The sequence below is a fragment of the Dipteris shenzhenensis genome, chromosome 25, assembly GCF_047967505.1.
Source record: "Dipteris shenzhenensis isolate YYH24624 ecotype China chromosome 25, Dip_SZ_1.0, whole genome shotgun sequence".
Classification (NCBI taxonomy): domain Eukaryota; kingdom Viridiplantae; phylum Streptophyta; class Polypodiopsida; order Gleicheniales; family Dipteridaceae; genus Dipteris; species Dipteris shenzhenensis.
In genome coordinates this window covers 12,390,991-12,409,790 of record NC_141620.1, presented here as the reverse complement: position 1 = coordinate 12,409,790, position 18,800 = coordinate 12,390,991, and the positions used below count along the sequence as shown (strand labels likewise).

The following is an 18,800-nucleotide window of genomic DNA, read 5'->3' as shown; positions in this document are numbered from 1 at the left end:
TAGTCATCTCAGAGGAAGTGCAGCGAGGATGTAGCAGATAGATGTAGCCATACCGGTGGAGTGGATGGATACAGACCATTTGCCTATTTCAAAGTCCCCCTGGTTGGGGGCTTTTACGAGGATAGGTATTACTCTGTAGGTTATAGCCTTGCGGGATGCACATGACGTTACCCTTGTCTATCAGGTTCATGTAGGAGGTAGACTTCACATATCACATGAAGAAACTAGAAGAAGGAGGAAAGGAGACAAGGGAGCTAAAAGGAAGGAAGCATAACTTGAATTGGAAATGAAACGAAATGGTATAGAGTGGACACACACACTCAAGTACCATATGTATATGAAATAACTCCCAAGATGCCACATGGCACTCTCTCACACAAAGACTAATAAAACTACTTTCTAGTACACACTGAAGAGACATGGTAGCTAGCTAGGAACGGAATGGAAATATGGAAAGCATAATGAAAGGCAAAATGGAAAGGAAGGAAAGTCCAAGTGCAAGGCAATAACCAAAATACTCACAATGTATTGATAGCTTGATGTTGACTGATATATTAGATAATAGACAAGTACAACAATATACAGTGTGCCACTAGACTCTAGAAAGTCACAATGTCTATGGGATATCTCCCAATATGGCACGTGGCATATCTAGGACTCACTAGACTATAAAACCACTAATACACTCATTTTTGACTCACTTTGGTTTCATATTCCAACACGTCCCCATGAAGGCAAGGTGAGAGACTACTGAAATGGAACCAAGAATTGAACATGACAATGACAGTCTAAGGTGAGGGACTATTGCAATGGAACCAAGAACAGAACATGACGTCATCAAACTATGCACCATATGTAACTCAGAGGCTAAAGTCTGAGCGTGTTCAGAGGTTTTGATCCAAGCACTCTCATGGCTTGAGACTCAACATGCTCTGAGGCTCACGTTATAGCATGGCTACATGACCAGCTCATAGGTCTAGGAATACACCACCATCCTAGATCTTGGCCAGAGGCTTGATAACGAGACCTATCAAAGCCAAGACATTGCTCCCATAATACGCCCCCCTCTAAACCTATCAAAGCCAATACATGGCTCCCATAGTACATCCCCCCTTGGCTTCATAACAGGACATGTTAGGAAGCCACACAGAAAAATAGGAAAACCAATACATCTTTTTAGGAGAACTATCCAAGGTAGAGGACCTTTAGACTCAATGACAACCAAACACTCAATACATATCATTTTAGGGGGACTACCCAAGGCAGAGGACCCCAAAATACATCAAGCTATAGGAATAATAAAAATAGATCTCTTAGGAGTAAGAGATGTCCTCCAAGTAGCCACTGCACATGTGTGCACATCCGTGCGAGTCAATGACGGTGTCAATGAAGCACTAGGCATGGATGCCCCAAAATATGTGTAATATGTGTTGCTGAAGTCCATGGGGTAGCTACATGGAGCGGTCATGGCTGGCATGACTCTCAAGATAGAAGATGGAGAGTCACCTAAAAATTGATGTAGAGGCCAGAGGTGCCACAAGAACTAGTAGAGTCACTTAATGTGCAAGCCTAGCACCATCGGCAATCAGAGAGGTAATTGGAGAGGCCGGGAAGTAACCGTACCTCACATCAAGATCATTTTACTTTATCTTCTTGCTGCAAATTAGTGTGGAGTCTACACACCGTTATAGAAGGTGGATGTACACATTGTTATAGAAGGCATATGAGGTGTGCAATGTGGTAGCTCAAATGGCGAGAAGATGGAGCTTCATGGGCAATAGGAGAAGTGTGAGTAGCAGGAGCAGCTACGTGGGCAGCTAGAAGCAGCATCAGCATGGGCAGCGAGATGGCGGGCAGAGAGGATAGCTATGCGGGCAGCAAGAGAAGCTGCATGGGCAGCTATAACTTAGCTTCGTGGGCACCAACTGGAGCAAAAAAGGATGGAGGTGGAGATCAAGATAATGAGAGTAGGCTGGAAACTATTGTCCCGTGAACTCAAGAACAAAATCCGCGTGCAGGAATAATTTTCATCACTTTTGTAGGAGATATATCTTTTCATAGAAATCTCGGATTGCAATGTAAAACGAAAATTGTAGTACTCAAGGTTCTCTACAACTTTTCTGAAGACACAAAGTCGTTGATGAGACTGGCAGAGCTACACTGAAATGCCTTTATAGCTAGATGAACAGTCACGTTTGCAAACACATCGAGAGGAAACTTGTAGATAGAACCCCCTGTAGGATTAGATAGATAGAACCCCCTGTAGGATCGCATAGATAGAACCCCCTGTAGGATCAGATAGAACCTTGCGTGCCAATGATGAGCTGGATGCCCTGGAACTCAGATCGAACCTTGGACCTTGCCTCAAATACTTATTTGATAGTTGAGTCTTTGTTCATCCACACCTATATCTTACTCAAGAAAAACTCCAAGTAATGTGTGCTCAACCACCAATATATGCATGAGAAAACCAATTGGCCAGCCCCGCCGTCACCAAGACAATCAAGGATGAACCGCCTCTGTGTAACATCTATTAAAGAGTGCACCCATGTGGTTAATGAATAAAATCTGTCTCCCTTCTAGAGATTCAGCATAAAATATCCATGTATACTGCTTAGCAACCTTCATGAACTGTTTTTCATAGCAAGCAGGTAGCCTTGTATCTTCAAGCTTCAAGCTTATTGGATAATTGATTTCGACCTGCCTCCTTCTACATTCGGTCTGTTAAAATCATGTGGAGCTGTTAAAAGATCAGCTGCTCTCTCCTCTCCTCAGGAAAGTTCGTGACCTGCTCCAGATCTCTCTAAGCTAAGCAACTCCCCCTACGAACTGAAACAAATAATATTCTGTTGTGCGAACATTATCAATCAACGTACTGAGTCGAACCAGCTCTAATGAGCTCACGATAACTGAACAAGCTGCATGTTAGATGAGCAGCTCCTTCCACACTGTTTCAACAACCCTCCATACTGACAGAACAAGATAGGCAGCTTCCACCGTGAACTGAACTGAGCAGCATGAAGATAACTGTGAACTGGTCCCTCCACCCCTCTTATAGAGATCCCAACGAGTAGTTCCACTAATCCACATCCTTCCTTTTCCATGCAAATCCTGGCTCCTTGTATCCCCACCAATGAGAGCTCTACCTTTTATCTCACTTTTCCACCCTTCTTAATGGTCCTCTACTTTTCCATGCAAATCTTTGTTCATTGATTGGCTCCCTTTATCTCCATTGTTGAGAGCCATCCCTTTAATTTTCTTTCCTTGTGGCCCACTCTTTCGGTCTGTGGTTGTGCAAAGCGCTCCTTACCTACAGTCTTTTAGGAAAGCGCTAGTCCTTCTTCAGTGCCTTAGTGACCACTCCCTCCATCATCCATTCCATGTGCCAGTGCAAGATCCAAAGCCCTCATCCATGCTCCATGGGTCATCCAATCATCAATTTGGTTGCAAAGTTCTTCTTCAGTGCCTTAGTGACCACTCCCTCCATCATCCATTCCATGTGCCAGTGCAAGATCCAAAGCCCTCATCCATGCTCCATGGGTCATCCAATCATCAATTTGGTCGCAAAGTCCTTGTCATCATCTCCTGCAATCAAAGTTCTCCATACAAGCGCGTAGTTATTTCCGAAAAATATAAATCCAATACAAAAATATTCTCAATAGAGAGGGCCAATGTCATGATATTCGCTAGCTACTATCTTCTATCCTATCCATACTATCTACATGTGTCCCTATCAGTGCTACTTTCTCTTATACATGAGTGCTCTTATATGTGATTTACAGATACAAAAAGATACTAGTTGCACAAAAAAACCCATCATCGTGATTCTGCTTTCAGATTCAGATAGAAGCGTCACATCGTCTGCAAGTCACAGAGAGAGCAACAGAAACAGAAACACTCCAGCACGTCTTTGTAGCTAAAGGAAGGAGAAGATCTCACCAAGAAAAGGGAAGAGAGGTGGAAGAAGCTCAAGTTGGAGAAAACAACGTTGGAGGAGAATCCCAATGTTGATGAAGCCTTCAATGGAGAGGAGTAGGGAAGGGGAGCTCCTCCAAGAGAAGAGAGGGCAGCTTCTCTTTCTGGCCACCCTCTACCTCATGGAGAAGCAAGGACAAAGGGAAGGGCTAGGAAGGAAGACTCTGATACCATATGAAGAGACGTGGTAGCTAGCTAGGAATGGAATGGAAATATGGAAAGCATAATGAAAGGCAAAATGGAAAGGAAGGAAAGTACAAGTGCAAGGCAATAACCAAAACACTCACAATGTATTAATAGCTTGATGTTGATTGATATATTGGATAATAGACAAGTACAACAATATATAGTGTGCCACTAGACTCTAGAAAGTCACAATGTCTATGGGATATCTCCCAATATGACACGTGGCATGTCTAGGACACACTAGACTATAAAACCACTAGTACACTCATTTTTTACTCACTTTGGCTTCATATTCCAACACACACTAGAACACACTCTTTGACTATGATTTCTCCAACATTGTCGCCTTATCTTCCCTCCTTTTTGTGTGAAAATGACTCCACCATATTGAAGTCACCTCCAATAATGAATGAATCTGCAATTAGGACCCAAGAAAGAAGTTTTTTAAAGAAAATTACACATTTTATTCTATTATTGAGGACATGAGGTTGAGAAGACCAACCTTACATCCACCAATAAGAAGTAAAATCCATGATTTTATTGAGGTAGTTATGATGCCATGTCCAAACACAAGGGGGAGAATATATTTTAAAACTAAAAATGCAAGCTCCTCTCCTAGTGCCCAAGGAAAGAGATCAAAAAGTGTGACCAGAAAGTAGTTTACTTGACTTTGCATAGTATTTAACATCCAGCTTGTGTTCCTAAATAAAGAAAACATCAATAAGACCCTTGGTGACACCCAGAAGAAGATGATTACAAATAATTAGTCTTTGGCAGCAATGAGGAACACCGCCTATGCTCTATATATTCCAATTAATAATCCTCATCACAAGAAGAAGTAGGCTGGAAAACCTTACCCCGACTTGGTGGCATAAATGCCTCTCTTGTGAAGAAGATCTCTTAGATAGTGGAGAGGAGGAAAGTCCACAAGGGAAAGGATCCCCACACCTATGAAAGTGAATGCTTTTTCTATTGGAATTGGAAGAGCAACATTACCATATTTGCAGGCACAGACTTTGCCTATTCAAAATTAGCCAAAGGTGAGAAAGGTTTCTTTGAACCAAACACGGGATCAAAGTATGTATTCTAGCGCACATTTGACAATATGAAATCGTTGCAGATCTCTTAATCACTAGTGCAAGTCTTCCCCAAAAGTCGCTTCCTACTTAATGGGGATGTTTTCCATGTTAAAGCATACTTGCTCTATTTCTTATACTTTTTGAGTGGATGACAAAATGTTGGTCTTTTCCAATCCTATTCTTAGTTTGATGAAACATCTTTTACTGTACTTAATACAACCTAAATCGTTTCCTAAAAAATAAAATACCTAAGTTGTGGAGCTAGAAGCAATAATGGATTCTCATCTACCTTCACTATAAATCAAAATTTTTGAGTGCTATAGGGAAATTAAGGTATGATATAGGGCTACATTTTGTCTTAAGTAGTTTGGGTATTGTCATGGGTCACAATATAGTATTAATCTGCCCTACTTTGTTTATTCTATTGTTTTCAAAGTTTTTCCTTGGTCCACATGGTTACAAACGTCTTAAAGCAGAGGCAGTTGAAAATGATATGTGAAAAAAACAATTAAGGGGTTGATTTTCAATCCAATGAAGGGTGGATATACTGCAGCCATCGCGGGGTCTATAGCTCCTTCCTTCAGGAGTCCATTTTGCAAAAGAGTTTTCATTCAACAAGAATACCTTTCCTAAGGCCTTGGCTTTGGCTAAAAAAGGCATTGTTTTTGGACTTTGGTATGGGTTGACAGGTGCGGATGGTTACTGGAGACAACCTAATGACAGCTAAGGCAATTGCAAGTGAATGTGGTATATTTAAGGAACCAGGGGTTGCAATTGAAGGAAAACAATTCCGCGAGATGTCAAAAGATGACCAATACAAAATCATACCATCCTTACAAGTTCGTATTGAGTATTTCCACGTAACCCAAATGTGTGATGTTGAGAAACATACTTTACATTTTGAGATTATGGAATTGAATGGATATTTGTAACTAATGTGGAAAATTCAAGCCAATTTATTTGTTTAAGACCAGTTTCAAATGTGGAAAATTCAAGCCAATTTATTTGTTTAAGACCAATTTTGAATGCTTTCTATATTTTTACACCAGAGCACCTTTTACTTTAATTTATCTCCATATACCACAAGTCACCATAATGCATGAAAATTAAGAAATATTGATTTGATGCAAAAATAAATCGTATGACATTTATAATAGGTCTTTGCTCCCATTTTCCCTCTCCTCCCCCTCTAACTTTTTCATTTTCTCCTTTTCCCCTTGTGCAACAAGTAATGAAGACAATATTGTTGTTACTACCTCTATACTTCTTTGTATAAATTTATGTAACAAGTCCTTGAATTTCCAACTATTCTCGTATTGGTACCATCAGGAAATCTTTGCTAGTTCTCCAAACTCCTTGATACCATGATCTTCAACAAAAAAGGGCTCAAAATGGCTTTGCCATGAGAACTCTTCCTTTGTCTATGCGGAAGGTTTTCACGCTTCACCTAAAGAAACTATGTGACCAAAACATGCAACTAAATTCAACATAGATACACAAAGAAAAAATAAATATAAATCCTCAAGTGATGAGGGTGGCTTAGAATAACATAATGAGTCTGTTAGGAAATGGAGTGAATTTGAGTGAGTGTTTTGTGTGTTTTAGTCTAGTGTGTCCCATGGATGTCACGTTCGATATTGGGAGATATCCCATATGCACTTTGGTACTCTATATCCAATGTCTAGATTATACAAGGTTGAACTTGTGATTGTGTGTCACATCATTGGAGTCAACCTCAAGTTTTCACAATGTAAGTCTTTCATTGGTTTAGTACTTTCATTTCTCTTTCAGTTCTTTCCATTTCCATTAGTTGCTATCTTTACTTTCCTCTTCCTACCCCACCTCCTCTCCCTACTCTTTGCTCCAACACATGGTATCAAAGCCAGCTCTCCTCTCTTCCTTCCTCCTTGCTTCTTCAAGGGAATGAGGGAGGCCAAAAGAAGCTACTTTCCGTCTTACCTCATGAAGAGCTTACCTTAGTCTCTTCATTGCTGCCTTCTCCTTTATTGAGCTCTAGCATCTTCATCACCTTCCTCCTCTTCATTTCCTCTTTTTCCTTCATCATCTTCTCCTCCTTCACCTCAAGTCTTTTCTTTATCTTGGCTGTGAATATCGTCTCAAAGGCTCCTGATTTGTGGAGCTGCAACATGGAGACTTCATGGATTGCTGCAAAAAGAGCTGATTTGTGGAGCTGGCAGCAGCTCCTGCATGGAGACCTCATCTCGTTGTTGCTGCTGCAAGAAAATGTTGCTAATTCATTGTGTGGAGCTGACTGCTGTGTACTGAATGCTGCATATCATTTGGAGGCCTTTTCCAGCTTTCTCGTGGCATTTGGAAGCTCGGGTTACTGCAAGTCACAAGCTGGGGACTGCTGGTAGACATTTCTCACTTTAGTTGGGGACTGTTTTCAGCCGCATGGAGCTGTAAGCATCAATTGGGACAGTTTTCATCATGTTTGTGGCAATCTTGGCATGGGGAAGCTCGAGCTATTATACTTCATGGCGCTGGTCATCAAATTGCTACTGTTGTGGTGTTGGGTGCAAGATTTGTGAGCTGCTGCTCCTCCCCAACCCTTGCTGCCCCCTCTCCCTCAGCCCCTCCCTCCCTCCCCCTCCATTGCCCTCCCCCTCACCCTCCCTCAGCCCCTCCCTGTTTGAGGGGAGGGGTTCCTATCCTTTCGGAGGTGTTACCGGAGGCCAAAGGCTGCTGGCGTGAGAAGCATGAGTGTTGCAATGCTCTAATGCAATGGATCGCACAGAGTGCACCGTGCAGTGGTGTGTGAGTGCCGTATGCTATACTGCAGTGAACAACGATTGTATGAGTGCACTATGCTAAATGACAATCACTTGAGAACTCCACAACATAAGAAGAATAAGAAAATCTCGTCATACACTAGTGAACAATCCCCATATCAGAAAGAGACAAGAAGAATGAGAAAGTGGCCCAGATGGCCAAAGTACATATCACTAGACTAGTGTCTCCAAGTCACCAGTCGCAAGTCACAAGAACACACAGTCTATCCCCATAGTAGATAGAGAATACACACAAGTCTCTCCACACTCTCTCCTTGGCAAGCTCGTAGCTCCAGCCTCTATCTCTCCTCACTCTCCTTTCTCCCGCTCCAATGCCGAATGCTGAATGCCCAATACTCAATGTCCCCTCCCCTTCTCCACCTTCACCTTCATCCTCATCCCCCGCCTTGGAGGGTCCCTTCTTCGCTAAGAATCTCCCCCTTTCTTCCCATTGGTCATCCTCTTATCTCCTTAGATGTTGAGGATAGCCGTTGCACTATTGGCTCTCTTGATGGCTACGGCAACTTCCTAACTCCCTGATTAGCCTCTTCTAGTCAGGATGGTGTAAATTCTCCATGTGCAGGTGAGCTGAATCACCACACCACTGAATCACTGAACCACTATGTAAATGTAAATACTCCTGATTGCTCCATGTGCTAAGCTCACTCTCCATGTGCGTAGCTCTCGATAAGATCGCCTTGGACATGATACTCCTGGTTGACCTATGTCGACCTGTGGTTGACATGTGTCGATACATGGTTGCCTCGGATAGTACTCCTGGGTGAACCCGTGTGATCAACTCCTCCTGTCATGTGACTGACTTGTGTTGACACATGGTCAACATGTGATCAACACATGTCGTCATGTGGTCAACCCCTATCGACAAGTGGTCAACGGCTGTCGTCATGTGGTCAGGGGTGTTTCTATTGTAACAGTTTCCTCCGCCACTATCATTCACTGTCCTGGTCAATAGAAATGAAGGATGAACCCGTCCAAGAAAAAATGAACTTACAAACCATTGATATGGTGATGGAGTAGGAAAAGAAAATGGTACAGATCATGTGGTTGGCTGTGGGAGAAATTCCAAAATTTGTATTAAGTTGAAACATGAAAATTAAATTGCTGCTTCATAAGGGACAGCATGGAAAATTGCCAAAAAAACTGAGTGCATCCTGAGATAAAACACCTTGATATTTAAATTGAGAGCCAAGCAGCTTGGAAAAAAATATAATAGTGCAAAAAAACCCAAAAACCCATGTAGTAAATTACTAAGGGAGGTTATCAGTAGCCTTCTCCTCAGCCTTCTCCTCTTCCGCTTTCATATGTGGCTCTGTGGCCTTTTTCTCATCCCTTTGCTCTGCCCCAGTCATATGTAGCTGTGGATGGGGTGTTTCCTCCTCATCCTCAAGCGTGTCCATCACATTTCTCAGATTTTCATACTTGGCTTTATACCGGTGGTATTGCCTGTAGTAATGATCCTTTTGCCCTTGCAAGGTGGACTGGGAAGTTTGGAGGGTGGCCAACTGTGTCCGAAGATCTGTGAATTCTTCCTCCATGGATGATCACTTCTTTTCCAATTCAACCACTCTACATTTTGATTTTTCCTTGGAAATCTCTGAGAAAGACAGTGACTCCTTTGACTGTGTGATCTGGTCACCTCTATGGCATTCTGGCTTTGCAAAGTTGCAAGAGCTGCCGCATGCTGGCTGCATAGTGTTTTCATTTCTGCTTCCCATTCCTGCTTGTGACTCTGGAGGCAATCCTCAAGGGCAGCCCGACCCGCAGAGTAGAAGTGCGTGAACAAATACCTCACTAAAAGTGCCTCTCTGCTGTTTGCCTCGAGAACCTTCTTGCACTCATGTCCCCGACAATGAGGTTTACACGTAGACAAGAAGGACAGGAATGTGAGTGAGTCGGTGTGAGGTGGCAAAAAGGGAAGTGTGGGAAGACGGAGATATGTGGATACGAGACTAGGAGTGAACATATGACGGGAATTCAAGAATCCAAATGTGTCTGTTGCAAAGTCATATGATTGAATAAATGCAGTACACATTTGGACGTCCACTTGGGAAAGTGTGACAGCATCAAACTCCATGAGAGACATGCAGGTTATCTGATTAGGTGACAAGATGCTAGATAGCTTGAGTGTGGGATCAAGGAAAGGTTTAAAAACCACCCGAATGATCAAGAAGATAAAGCAAGGGGTGGAAGATCACAAGCTGTACCTTGTGGGACCAAATCACCGCCACCGGTACTGTGCCCACTGGATGCCTTGGATGGTGTTTTGATTGTTGGAGGGAGGTGAATCTGCAACTACTCGAGGTTGTTTGGAAGTGCTATGTGGTGTGGACCCGGCACCTAGGTCATATGTGGTGTGTTTGCCAAGTGATGCCATGGAGGGTGGTCTAGATCTTGTTCTGTGGCCTGCCCAAGCCCTATGGAAAAAAACAAATAGAGTATCTCGGGGTAATCTGGGTTTGTACTTGTGGTGAGGGACACGAGTAGGCATGAATGATGGCATCATATGGAGAGGAAAAGAGTGAGGAGGGGGTGTCGATGTTGAAATCTAGAGTGGCGAAGATTCTTTAGCACAGCCACCAATGTAGGCCCAATTGCCGGAAGGCCCAGTTGCGTCGTATGGAGAGGAAAAGAGTGAGGAGGGGGTGTCGATGTCAAGGTCTGGAGAGGCAAAGAGGGAGGAGGAGGAGTTGATGTCGAGGTTAACAAGATAGGAGCCCGGAATCTGGTACAAGAGAATTCTTTAGCAAAGCCACCAATGCAGGCTGAGTTGCCAGAAGGACAGGATGAGACTCGAGAGAGGAGGTTGATAGGATGCCCGTAGAGCCGAGCCATGTAGAGAGGGAGGGAGGGTGGAGTCAGTAAGCGGGAGGGGTGCAGGTGGAGAGGTAGAGGAAGAGGGTGGATGTAGAAGTATAGGGAGGGAGGGGTGACGAGGGGGAAAGGCGGTGGGTACAAGGAGAGAGGAGAGGGGGTGACGTAGAGGTTAGGGAGGAGAAGGGGGGTAGAGGGAGAGGGGGGGAGGGTTGCACTGGAGAGGGTGGAGGGGGGGGAGAGGGGGTTGCGCAAGACAGGGGGAGGGGGTTGCGCAGGAGAGGGGGGAGGGGGGGGGAGAGTAGGCGGGTAGAGGGAGAGGGGGGCGTTGGAGAGGGAGGAGGGGGGGGAGAGGGGGTTGCGTAGGAAAGGGGGGAGGGGGGGGGAGAGTAGGCAGGTAGAGGGAGAGGGGGGAGTGTTGCATTGGAGAGGGGGGAGGGGGGGAAGAGGGGGTTACGCAGGAGAGGGGGGAGGGGGGAGAGTAGGCGGGTAGGGGGAGAGGGGGGAGGGTTGCGCTAGAGAGGGGGGAGGGGGGGGGAGAGTAGGCGGGTAGAGGGAGAGGGGGGAGGGTTGCGTTGGAGAGGGGGGGGAGAGGGGGTTGCGCAAGAGAGGGGGGGGGCAGAGGGGGTGCGTAGAGGGAGAGGGGGGAGGGTTGCACAAGAGAGGGGGGAAGGGGGGGGGAGAGGGGGTTGCACAGGAGAAGGGGGAGGGGGGAAAGTAGTCGGGTAGAGGGAGAGGGGGGAGGGTTGTGCTGGAGAGGGGGGAAGGGGGGGGGGAGAGGGGGTTGCACAGGAGAGGGGGGAGGGGGGGATAGAGGGGGGGGGGGGGTAAGAGGGTGGGGAGGGTGGCGGGTAGAGGGAGAGGGAGGGGGGTTTGCGTAGGAGAGGGAGGAGGGGGGGGGGATGGGGTTGCACAGGAGAGGGGGGAGGGAAGGGGGAGAGGGGGGGGCATAGAGGGTGGGGAGGGTGGCGGGTAGAGCGAGAGGGAGGGGGGGTTGCGCAGGATAGGGGGGGAGGGGGGGGAGAAGGGGGGGCATAGAGGGTAGGGAGGGTGGTGGGTAGAGGGAGAGGGGGGGGGGTGTTTTGCGTAGGAGAGGGGGGGAGGGGGGGGGGGAGAGGGGGTTGCGCAGGAGAGGGGGGAGGGGGGGAGAGAGGGGGGGCGTAGAGGGTGGGGAGGGTGGCGGGTAGAGGGAGAGGGAGGGGGGCGTAGATGTAGGGAGGAGGCGGGTAGAGGGAGAGGGAGCTGCTTGGAGAGGGAGAGAGCTGGCCACCAAGGAGGGGAGCTGATGTGGGAGGGAGGGAGCTGAGAGGGAGGAGGAGAGTTGGTCGCCAAAAACAAGAAAGGGGAAAGGGGAGTGATGTGGGAGGGAGGGAGCTGAGAGGAAGGAGGATAGTTGGGCACCAAAAACAAGAAAGGAAAAAGGGGAGGTATTCAATTGATGGAGGAAAGGGGAGAGGAATCGGGAGCGGAGTGAACCAAAAACAAGAAAGGCTAAAAATAGAGCGTTTGGTGGAGAGAACCGATGGAGGGGAGAGAGAGCCAAAAAGCAAATCCACCAACCTTATCCTAATCCACCAAAAATAGCATATCTACCAAATTTAGCATATTCGCCATATTTAGCATATTCGCCAAATTTAGCGAAGTGCTAATAATAGGTTGAAAGTGCATCGCCAAGATGATGGGAGATGGAAAGAGGAGGTTTTGGTAAGAAAAAGAGATGAGTGTGACAAAGGGTGGAGAGAGAAAGTATTGGTAGGAGAGAGGTGGGGGAGTGACATAGGGTGGAGAGAAAAGGTGTTTGTAAGAGGGAGGTAGAGGTGGTTAGAGGATGGAAAGGGAATGAGTTTGTAAGAGAGAGGTAGAGGTGGACAAAGGGTGGTAAGAGAAGGTGTTTGTGAGAGAGAGGTGGGGGTTGGACATAGGGTGGAAAGAGAAGGGTTTTGTAAGAGAGAGGTAGGGGATGGACATAGGGTGGAAAGAGAAGGGGTTTGTAAGAGAGAGGTGGGGGGTTGGATAGAGGGTGGAAAGAGAAGGGGTTTGTAAGAGAGAGGTGGGAGTTGGACAGTGGAAAGAGAGGGGTTTTGTAAGAGAGAGGTAGGGGATGGACATAGGGTGGAAAGGGAAGGATTTTATAAGAGAGAGGTAGGGGGTTGGACATAGGGTGGAAAGAGAAGGGTTTTGTAAGAGAGAGGTAGGGGATGGACATAGGGTGGAAAGGGAAGGATTTTGTAAGAAAGAGGTGAGGGGTTGGACAGAGGGTGGAAAGAGAAGGGGTTTGTAAAAGAGAGGTGGGGGTTGGACATAGGGCGGAAAGAGAAGGGTTCTGTAAGAGAGAGATAGGGGGTTGGACATAGGGTGGAAAGAGAAGGTGTTTGTAAGAGAGAGGTGGGGGTTGGACAGAGAGTGGAAAGAGAAGGCGTTTGTAAGAGAGAGGTGGGAGGTGGACAGAGGGTGGAAAGAGAAGGTGTTTATAAGAGAGAGGTGGGGTTTGGACAGAGGGTGGAAAGAGAAGGTGTTTGTAAGAGAGAGGTGGGGAGTTGGACAGAGAGTGGAAAGACAAGGAATTTGTAAGAGAGAGGTGGGGGTTGGACAGAGGGTGGGAAGAGAAGGTTGTGACATAGGATGCAAAGGGGAGACTGTAGTTAGAGAGAGAAAGTGACACGGAGTGAAAAAAAAAGGAGAGCCACATTTAGAGGGTGGCCTCACTTAGAGAGAAAAAGTGGTACAGGATGAAGAGGGGAGGTCGCACTTAGAGAGAGAAAGTGGCACGGGGTGAAAAAGGGAGGCCTCGCTTAGAGAGAGAAAGTGGCAAGAGGTGAAAAAGGGAGGCCTCACTTAGAGAGAGAAAGTGACACTCAGGTGGAAAGAGAAGGACCCATGTAGAGAGAGAAAGTGGCATTCAGAGGGAGAAGATATCACTGGGGAAGGAGAAGACAAGAGTGTCTATACAAGGATTAGGAGGGTGTTTCCTGATTGATCATGGTACCTCTTGATGCGTGACCCATTCACTGGTGCAGGTAGGAGTCTGCCTTCCAAAGTGGCCAAGTAGACTCTGCCACTTGGAATAAGTTTGGCAATGAAAAATGGGCCTATCCAACCACTTACAAACTTAGCTTCCAAATCCAGATAGAAGCATCACATCGTCTGCAGGTCATAGAGAGAGCAACAGAAACAGCACTACTCTAGGACGTCTTTGTAGCTAAAGAAAGGAGAAGAGCTCATCAAGGAAAGGTAAGAGAGGTGGAAGAAGCTCAAGTTGGATAAGACAACGTTGGAAATAGGCCACTGGAATTGGGCAGCAAGGGCAATCACTGTCCGGATAGTAACCATGCGGGCTGTGGGAGCAAAAGTTTCATCAAAATCCATGCCTTCGGTTCGAGCAAAACCTTTCACCACTAACCTTGCTTTATACTTATCCAAGCTGCCATCTGATTTGTATTTAAGTTTGTATACCCACTTAGTGCCAATGACTTTCCATCGCGGGGGCCTGGCCACTAAGTCCCAGGCATTGTTCTTCAGGATAGCATCCATCTCTGCAGAGGATGCATTGGTTTTTTATGTGCATTCAAGAGGCACGCTATCCAGATCCACAAATGACATCTTCTTAGAGAGAGCATTTTAGCCTGTCAAGATCTTGGGTTATGTGGAGTTTGGTTTTGATTTTCACTGGAACTTGGATCCTGAACCTCTTCTCGTTTCCCTAGGATCATGGAGGTTTTGGCTTTATGGAGATGTTCCCATAAAGTTCTTGTAGTGGAACCCACGAGAATGGGAGTAAATTGACGAAGGGTACCAAGAGAAGAGCCTCCCCTTCTTTCTTTATATTGGCAGTAATACCAGGAGGTCAGCTGCTATAGAGCTTGGAGGCCTCTCAAAGCTCTGCATTGGGATAGTTTTCATATTTCTATTGATCGCATAAAAACTTATGGAGGAGACTTTGGAAATCCCACAGGAATAGAAAAATCACTCTTTTCTTTTGGCTTTCATTTTATGGATGAACCTATGGAGATCTAGGTTTAGGGACCCTACCTATCCTTGTTGCCTTTTTGTTGTGGAGAGAATTCAGCATTGCTTAAGGGATTGCAAACAGACTAGGATTATTTGGAAGGGGATTGCTAGGATTTTCAGCTCTTTTGTTCTATTCCCCTTCTTCATGACATGGGTCTTTAGTTGCTTGGCTTTCTCTTTTGGTGCCTCATGTCTTTTTTGAGAGACATGAATCATATTGGGTCCTAGCAATAAGACTAACACTTGGTCAACTCATGTTCACTGGATGATATCCTGCCTTACCCTTCAAGGCTGTGCATGCCTTAGTGGACTCTTCTTGGGAGATACTGGCAAGCATATCAGTGTAGCATATTTGGAGATCCAGATGCACAGAGGCTTTGGATGGATCCTAGGTTCACCCCTCCCACAATTTGGCCAGTATATGGACAAACACTATACATAGACTGATGGCCATTTGGAGAGTTATGTAAGGATCCTCTCCGGCAGCTTTTGAGGAGGGCTATTTTGCTCAGGGAATGGAGGGGCTCCCCCTTCTTTGAGACTTGAACTGGATTGAGGTCGCATTTTCAGCCTCAACCTTGGTTATTTTCTACCTCTTTTTGAGGAGTTTTTTCTTATGCATTGCATGACGTATTTCCGCGTTGACCTTGCTCCTGGGGTTTAATTCTTACTTAATGGAAGTTTATTTTTTTCCCCAAAAAAAGGAACAACGTCATCTGTCAAGGATTTTATTCATTGAGGTTCAAAAGAAACAAACACCTAATCAACTAACAAAGGCAAAGAGATAACTAGAGTAGAGGATCATCTTTCTATTTAGGAGATGGGCATAACTTGATGAAATATACTGAATAAATTGATATTCATGCTTAGGATCCATGTTTGTAAACATCTTGCATTGACATGTTAATTTGGTGGCTTCCCAACTTTCTACTACTAAGTGTAATGTTTTACACAAAGTAGTCAACAATCTTAAGCCTCTTAATATTATTATGAGATGTACAATAATGAGTGTTTATACGTAATGGACTAACAAAGGCAAATGGATAAATAGAGTAGAGGATCATCTTTCTATTTAGGAGATCGGCATAACTTGATGAATTATACCGAATAAATTAACTAACAAAGGAAAAGAGATAAATAGAGTGGAGGATCATCTTTCTGTTTAGGAGATGGGCATAACTTGATGAAATATACTGAATAAATTGACATGTCTACTTAGGACCCATGTTTGTAAACATCTTGCATTGACTTGTTAATTTGGTGGTTTTTTCAAATTTTACTAAGTGTAATGTTTTACACAAGGAGTCAACAATCTTAAGTCTCTTAATATTATCTGGAGATGTACAATAATGAGTATTATAACGTGCTCTAGGTTTTTCTAGCATTTGTATGTGAGAATTCATTGTTTGATTGAGTTTTAAAAGAATTTACTTGTGTTCAGGTAATGGCTCGCTCTTCTCCCACAGATAAGCATACCTTGGTAAAGAGGCTTCTGGAAATGGGAGATATAGTTGCTGTGACTGGTGATGGAACCAATGATGCCCCAGCACTTCACGAGGTCCCTTTTTGTATGTTTTTGTAGCATACATCTGTTAAACTTTCATGTTCCAAGGAAAATTTGTGAAATTAATTTGGTGTAACTTTAGTTGCTGGTTTGGTATCTGCAGGCATCTATTGGTTTGGCAATGGGAATAGCTGGAACTGAAGTTGCAAAAGAAAGTGCAGATATAATCATTTTAGATGACAACTTTGCCTCCATTGTAAAGGTGATCTTTGGAATCTAATAGAATCTTATAATCCAATCCAGAACTGATTTTTATTTGGGTGAATGTAAGTGGGTAGGTTAAATACTACCTTGGAATCCAAAGGTGGATGTTGCTGCAGCCCCAGACACTACAATTCCACATCAGGACGGGCCTTTAGATCCACCAGCCCCAGTCACTTTGGTTTCTGACCCCTTGGTTTTTGACCACAAGGGGGATACATGTACTTCTTCCCGTAGACTGTTCATGCCACAGTCAAGACAACCGAGAAAGTGCAAGCGTAGATGAGGGATCCTGATTCCTCTTCACCCCAGCCACAGGCCTCCTCAACCCCCAACTCCTGTTCTGCTGATAGAGGCCTGGCAGGTCCTTCTCTTCCATCTTCTACGAGTGCAGATCTTCTTCACACTCCTCGGCCAGACTTGCTTATCAGGAATTCTTTTTTGGAACTGGTAGATTCAACGGCATTCATGGATGATGAGGACTTTGTGCCCTCCACCTCATGGGTCCCGGTCATTGGGATTCCTTTTGACAGAGCCTCCCTTTCAGTAGGTGTAGGGATCCTTTCACCTGTTGAGTTTCTTGCCCTCAGCACGAGTGTTTCGGCCCAGGGGAAGCTGGTCTCCTCTACTAGGTCGGGTAAGCTTTTCCATCCAACATCCTCCTGTCGATGAGGATAGTCAGCTGGAACATACAGGGCCTAGGCGGAGTTCCACACCGTCGCTGTAGGCAACTGATCCAAAACCAGCTTCATCTAGGTGTCACTGGAGGTGCTATTGATATCCTTTTTATCCAGGAACACAAGCTGGATGATAGTGATTGCTCTAAGTCCGACAAACTGCTTTCAGGACATACCTTCTGGTCGCCTGCTATGGGCACAAGGGGAGGTACTTGCATTTCGGTCTCACTTTCTATTCTCCCCTTGGTTGTTGGTCATGGTATTATCTCCCCTTCTAGAGCTCAATGGATCATTATTTTGATTGGAGGGCATAAGATTGGTCTTCTCAATCTTTATGCTCCCAACAACAGAGGGGAGCGGATCTCCTTTTGAAAGGAGTTACTCTCTTGGGCCCCCATTGCAGATTCTTGGATCATTGGTGGCGACTTCAACATGGTTGAGTTAACTTTAGACAAAAAGGGTGGAGTGTCTTTCCCATCACATTTGGCACGTGCCTTCTCTGATATTAGTGACTTCTACCATGTGGTTGCGAGTACCAGGAGATGTGAGATTCTTAGACGAGAGATTGGTGTTTGCCAGTAGTTGGCATCCTTACAGAGAGATGAGCAGAAGAGGCCACACGATGCTTGGATTCAGGAATGCCTTGCTTTGCAGCAAGGGCTCACTAGCAGATTTTGTTAGATCAAAGAGCAGAGTATGCCTTTCATGCACAAGAGTCTTTCTGACTAATAGTGCTATATAGGAAGATGATGAACTGGCTGAGCACAGTGACAGTACTAAAGGAGGATGATCACATACTGAATAATGTTACCCGAAGGCGAGTGGTGCCAGAGATGACTCTTGGAAGGATAGTTGACTCCTTTGTGTATACTAACCAATATAGGAGGGGCCAAGAGACAAGACAACTTGGAGGAAGCGTTCACATTCGCGTTGGAGTCTGGAACTTCAAACACAACAGGCAAGTCCACAGCACACAAGGAGAAGAAGATGTCACATACCTTTCCCTACTCATACCTTCCAATGACACAAGAGGTTCTCGAAACTACATACGAGATGGAAGGACTACCGTACAGAGGAATCCTCAAGCAAGCACAAAGAGGCATAAAGAAGATGTCTCCAAGTGCTGACTCCACATCTCAACCATGTCAAGAAGACACCTAGCTGTCCTTTCCGAGGTCTTGGATGGAAGAAGTAACAGGGGATTTTCCTTTGGATGTTACTCCTGCGCACCAAGCAGTAGGAGCAGAGGAACTAAACAACTCTACATCAACAAGCATACCCCAAGTAGACCATGCCCGGGATTGGAGGTATCTCAACATTGGGACACCAACCACAACATCTCAAGGTAGCCAGTTGGGTCTGGGAGCATGATTATCTCCTTGCTGCATTGTCTGACTTTTTGCAAGAGCAAGTCAATGTCTTTGCCTACTCATACAAAGATTTAAAGGGAGTATCAGTTGAGTTCATGGAACATCACATCGATCTG

General features: G+C 45.2%; 1 protein-coding gene across 1 annotated transcript in view; it reads left to right on the top strand.

The window, feature by feature from the left end:
- The window catches only part of LOC147885465 (calcium-transporting ATPase 10, plasma membrane-type-like), a 550,097-nt gene that overhangs the window by 366,698 nt on the left and 164,599 nt on the right, over positions 1-18,800 (top strand). The window contains exons 20-22 of the mRNA XM_087397042.1: positions 5,930-6,079; positions 16,314-16,430; positions 16,540-16,638. Coding sequence (XP_087253168.1) covers positions 5,930-6,079; positions 16,314-16,430; positions 16,540-16,638 — 366 coding nt within the window. The remainder of the gene's footprint in view (positions 1-5,929; positions 6,080-16,313; positions 16,431-16,539; positions 16,639-18,800) is intronic.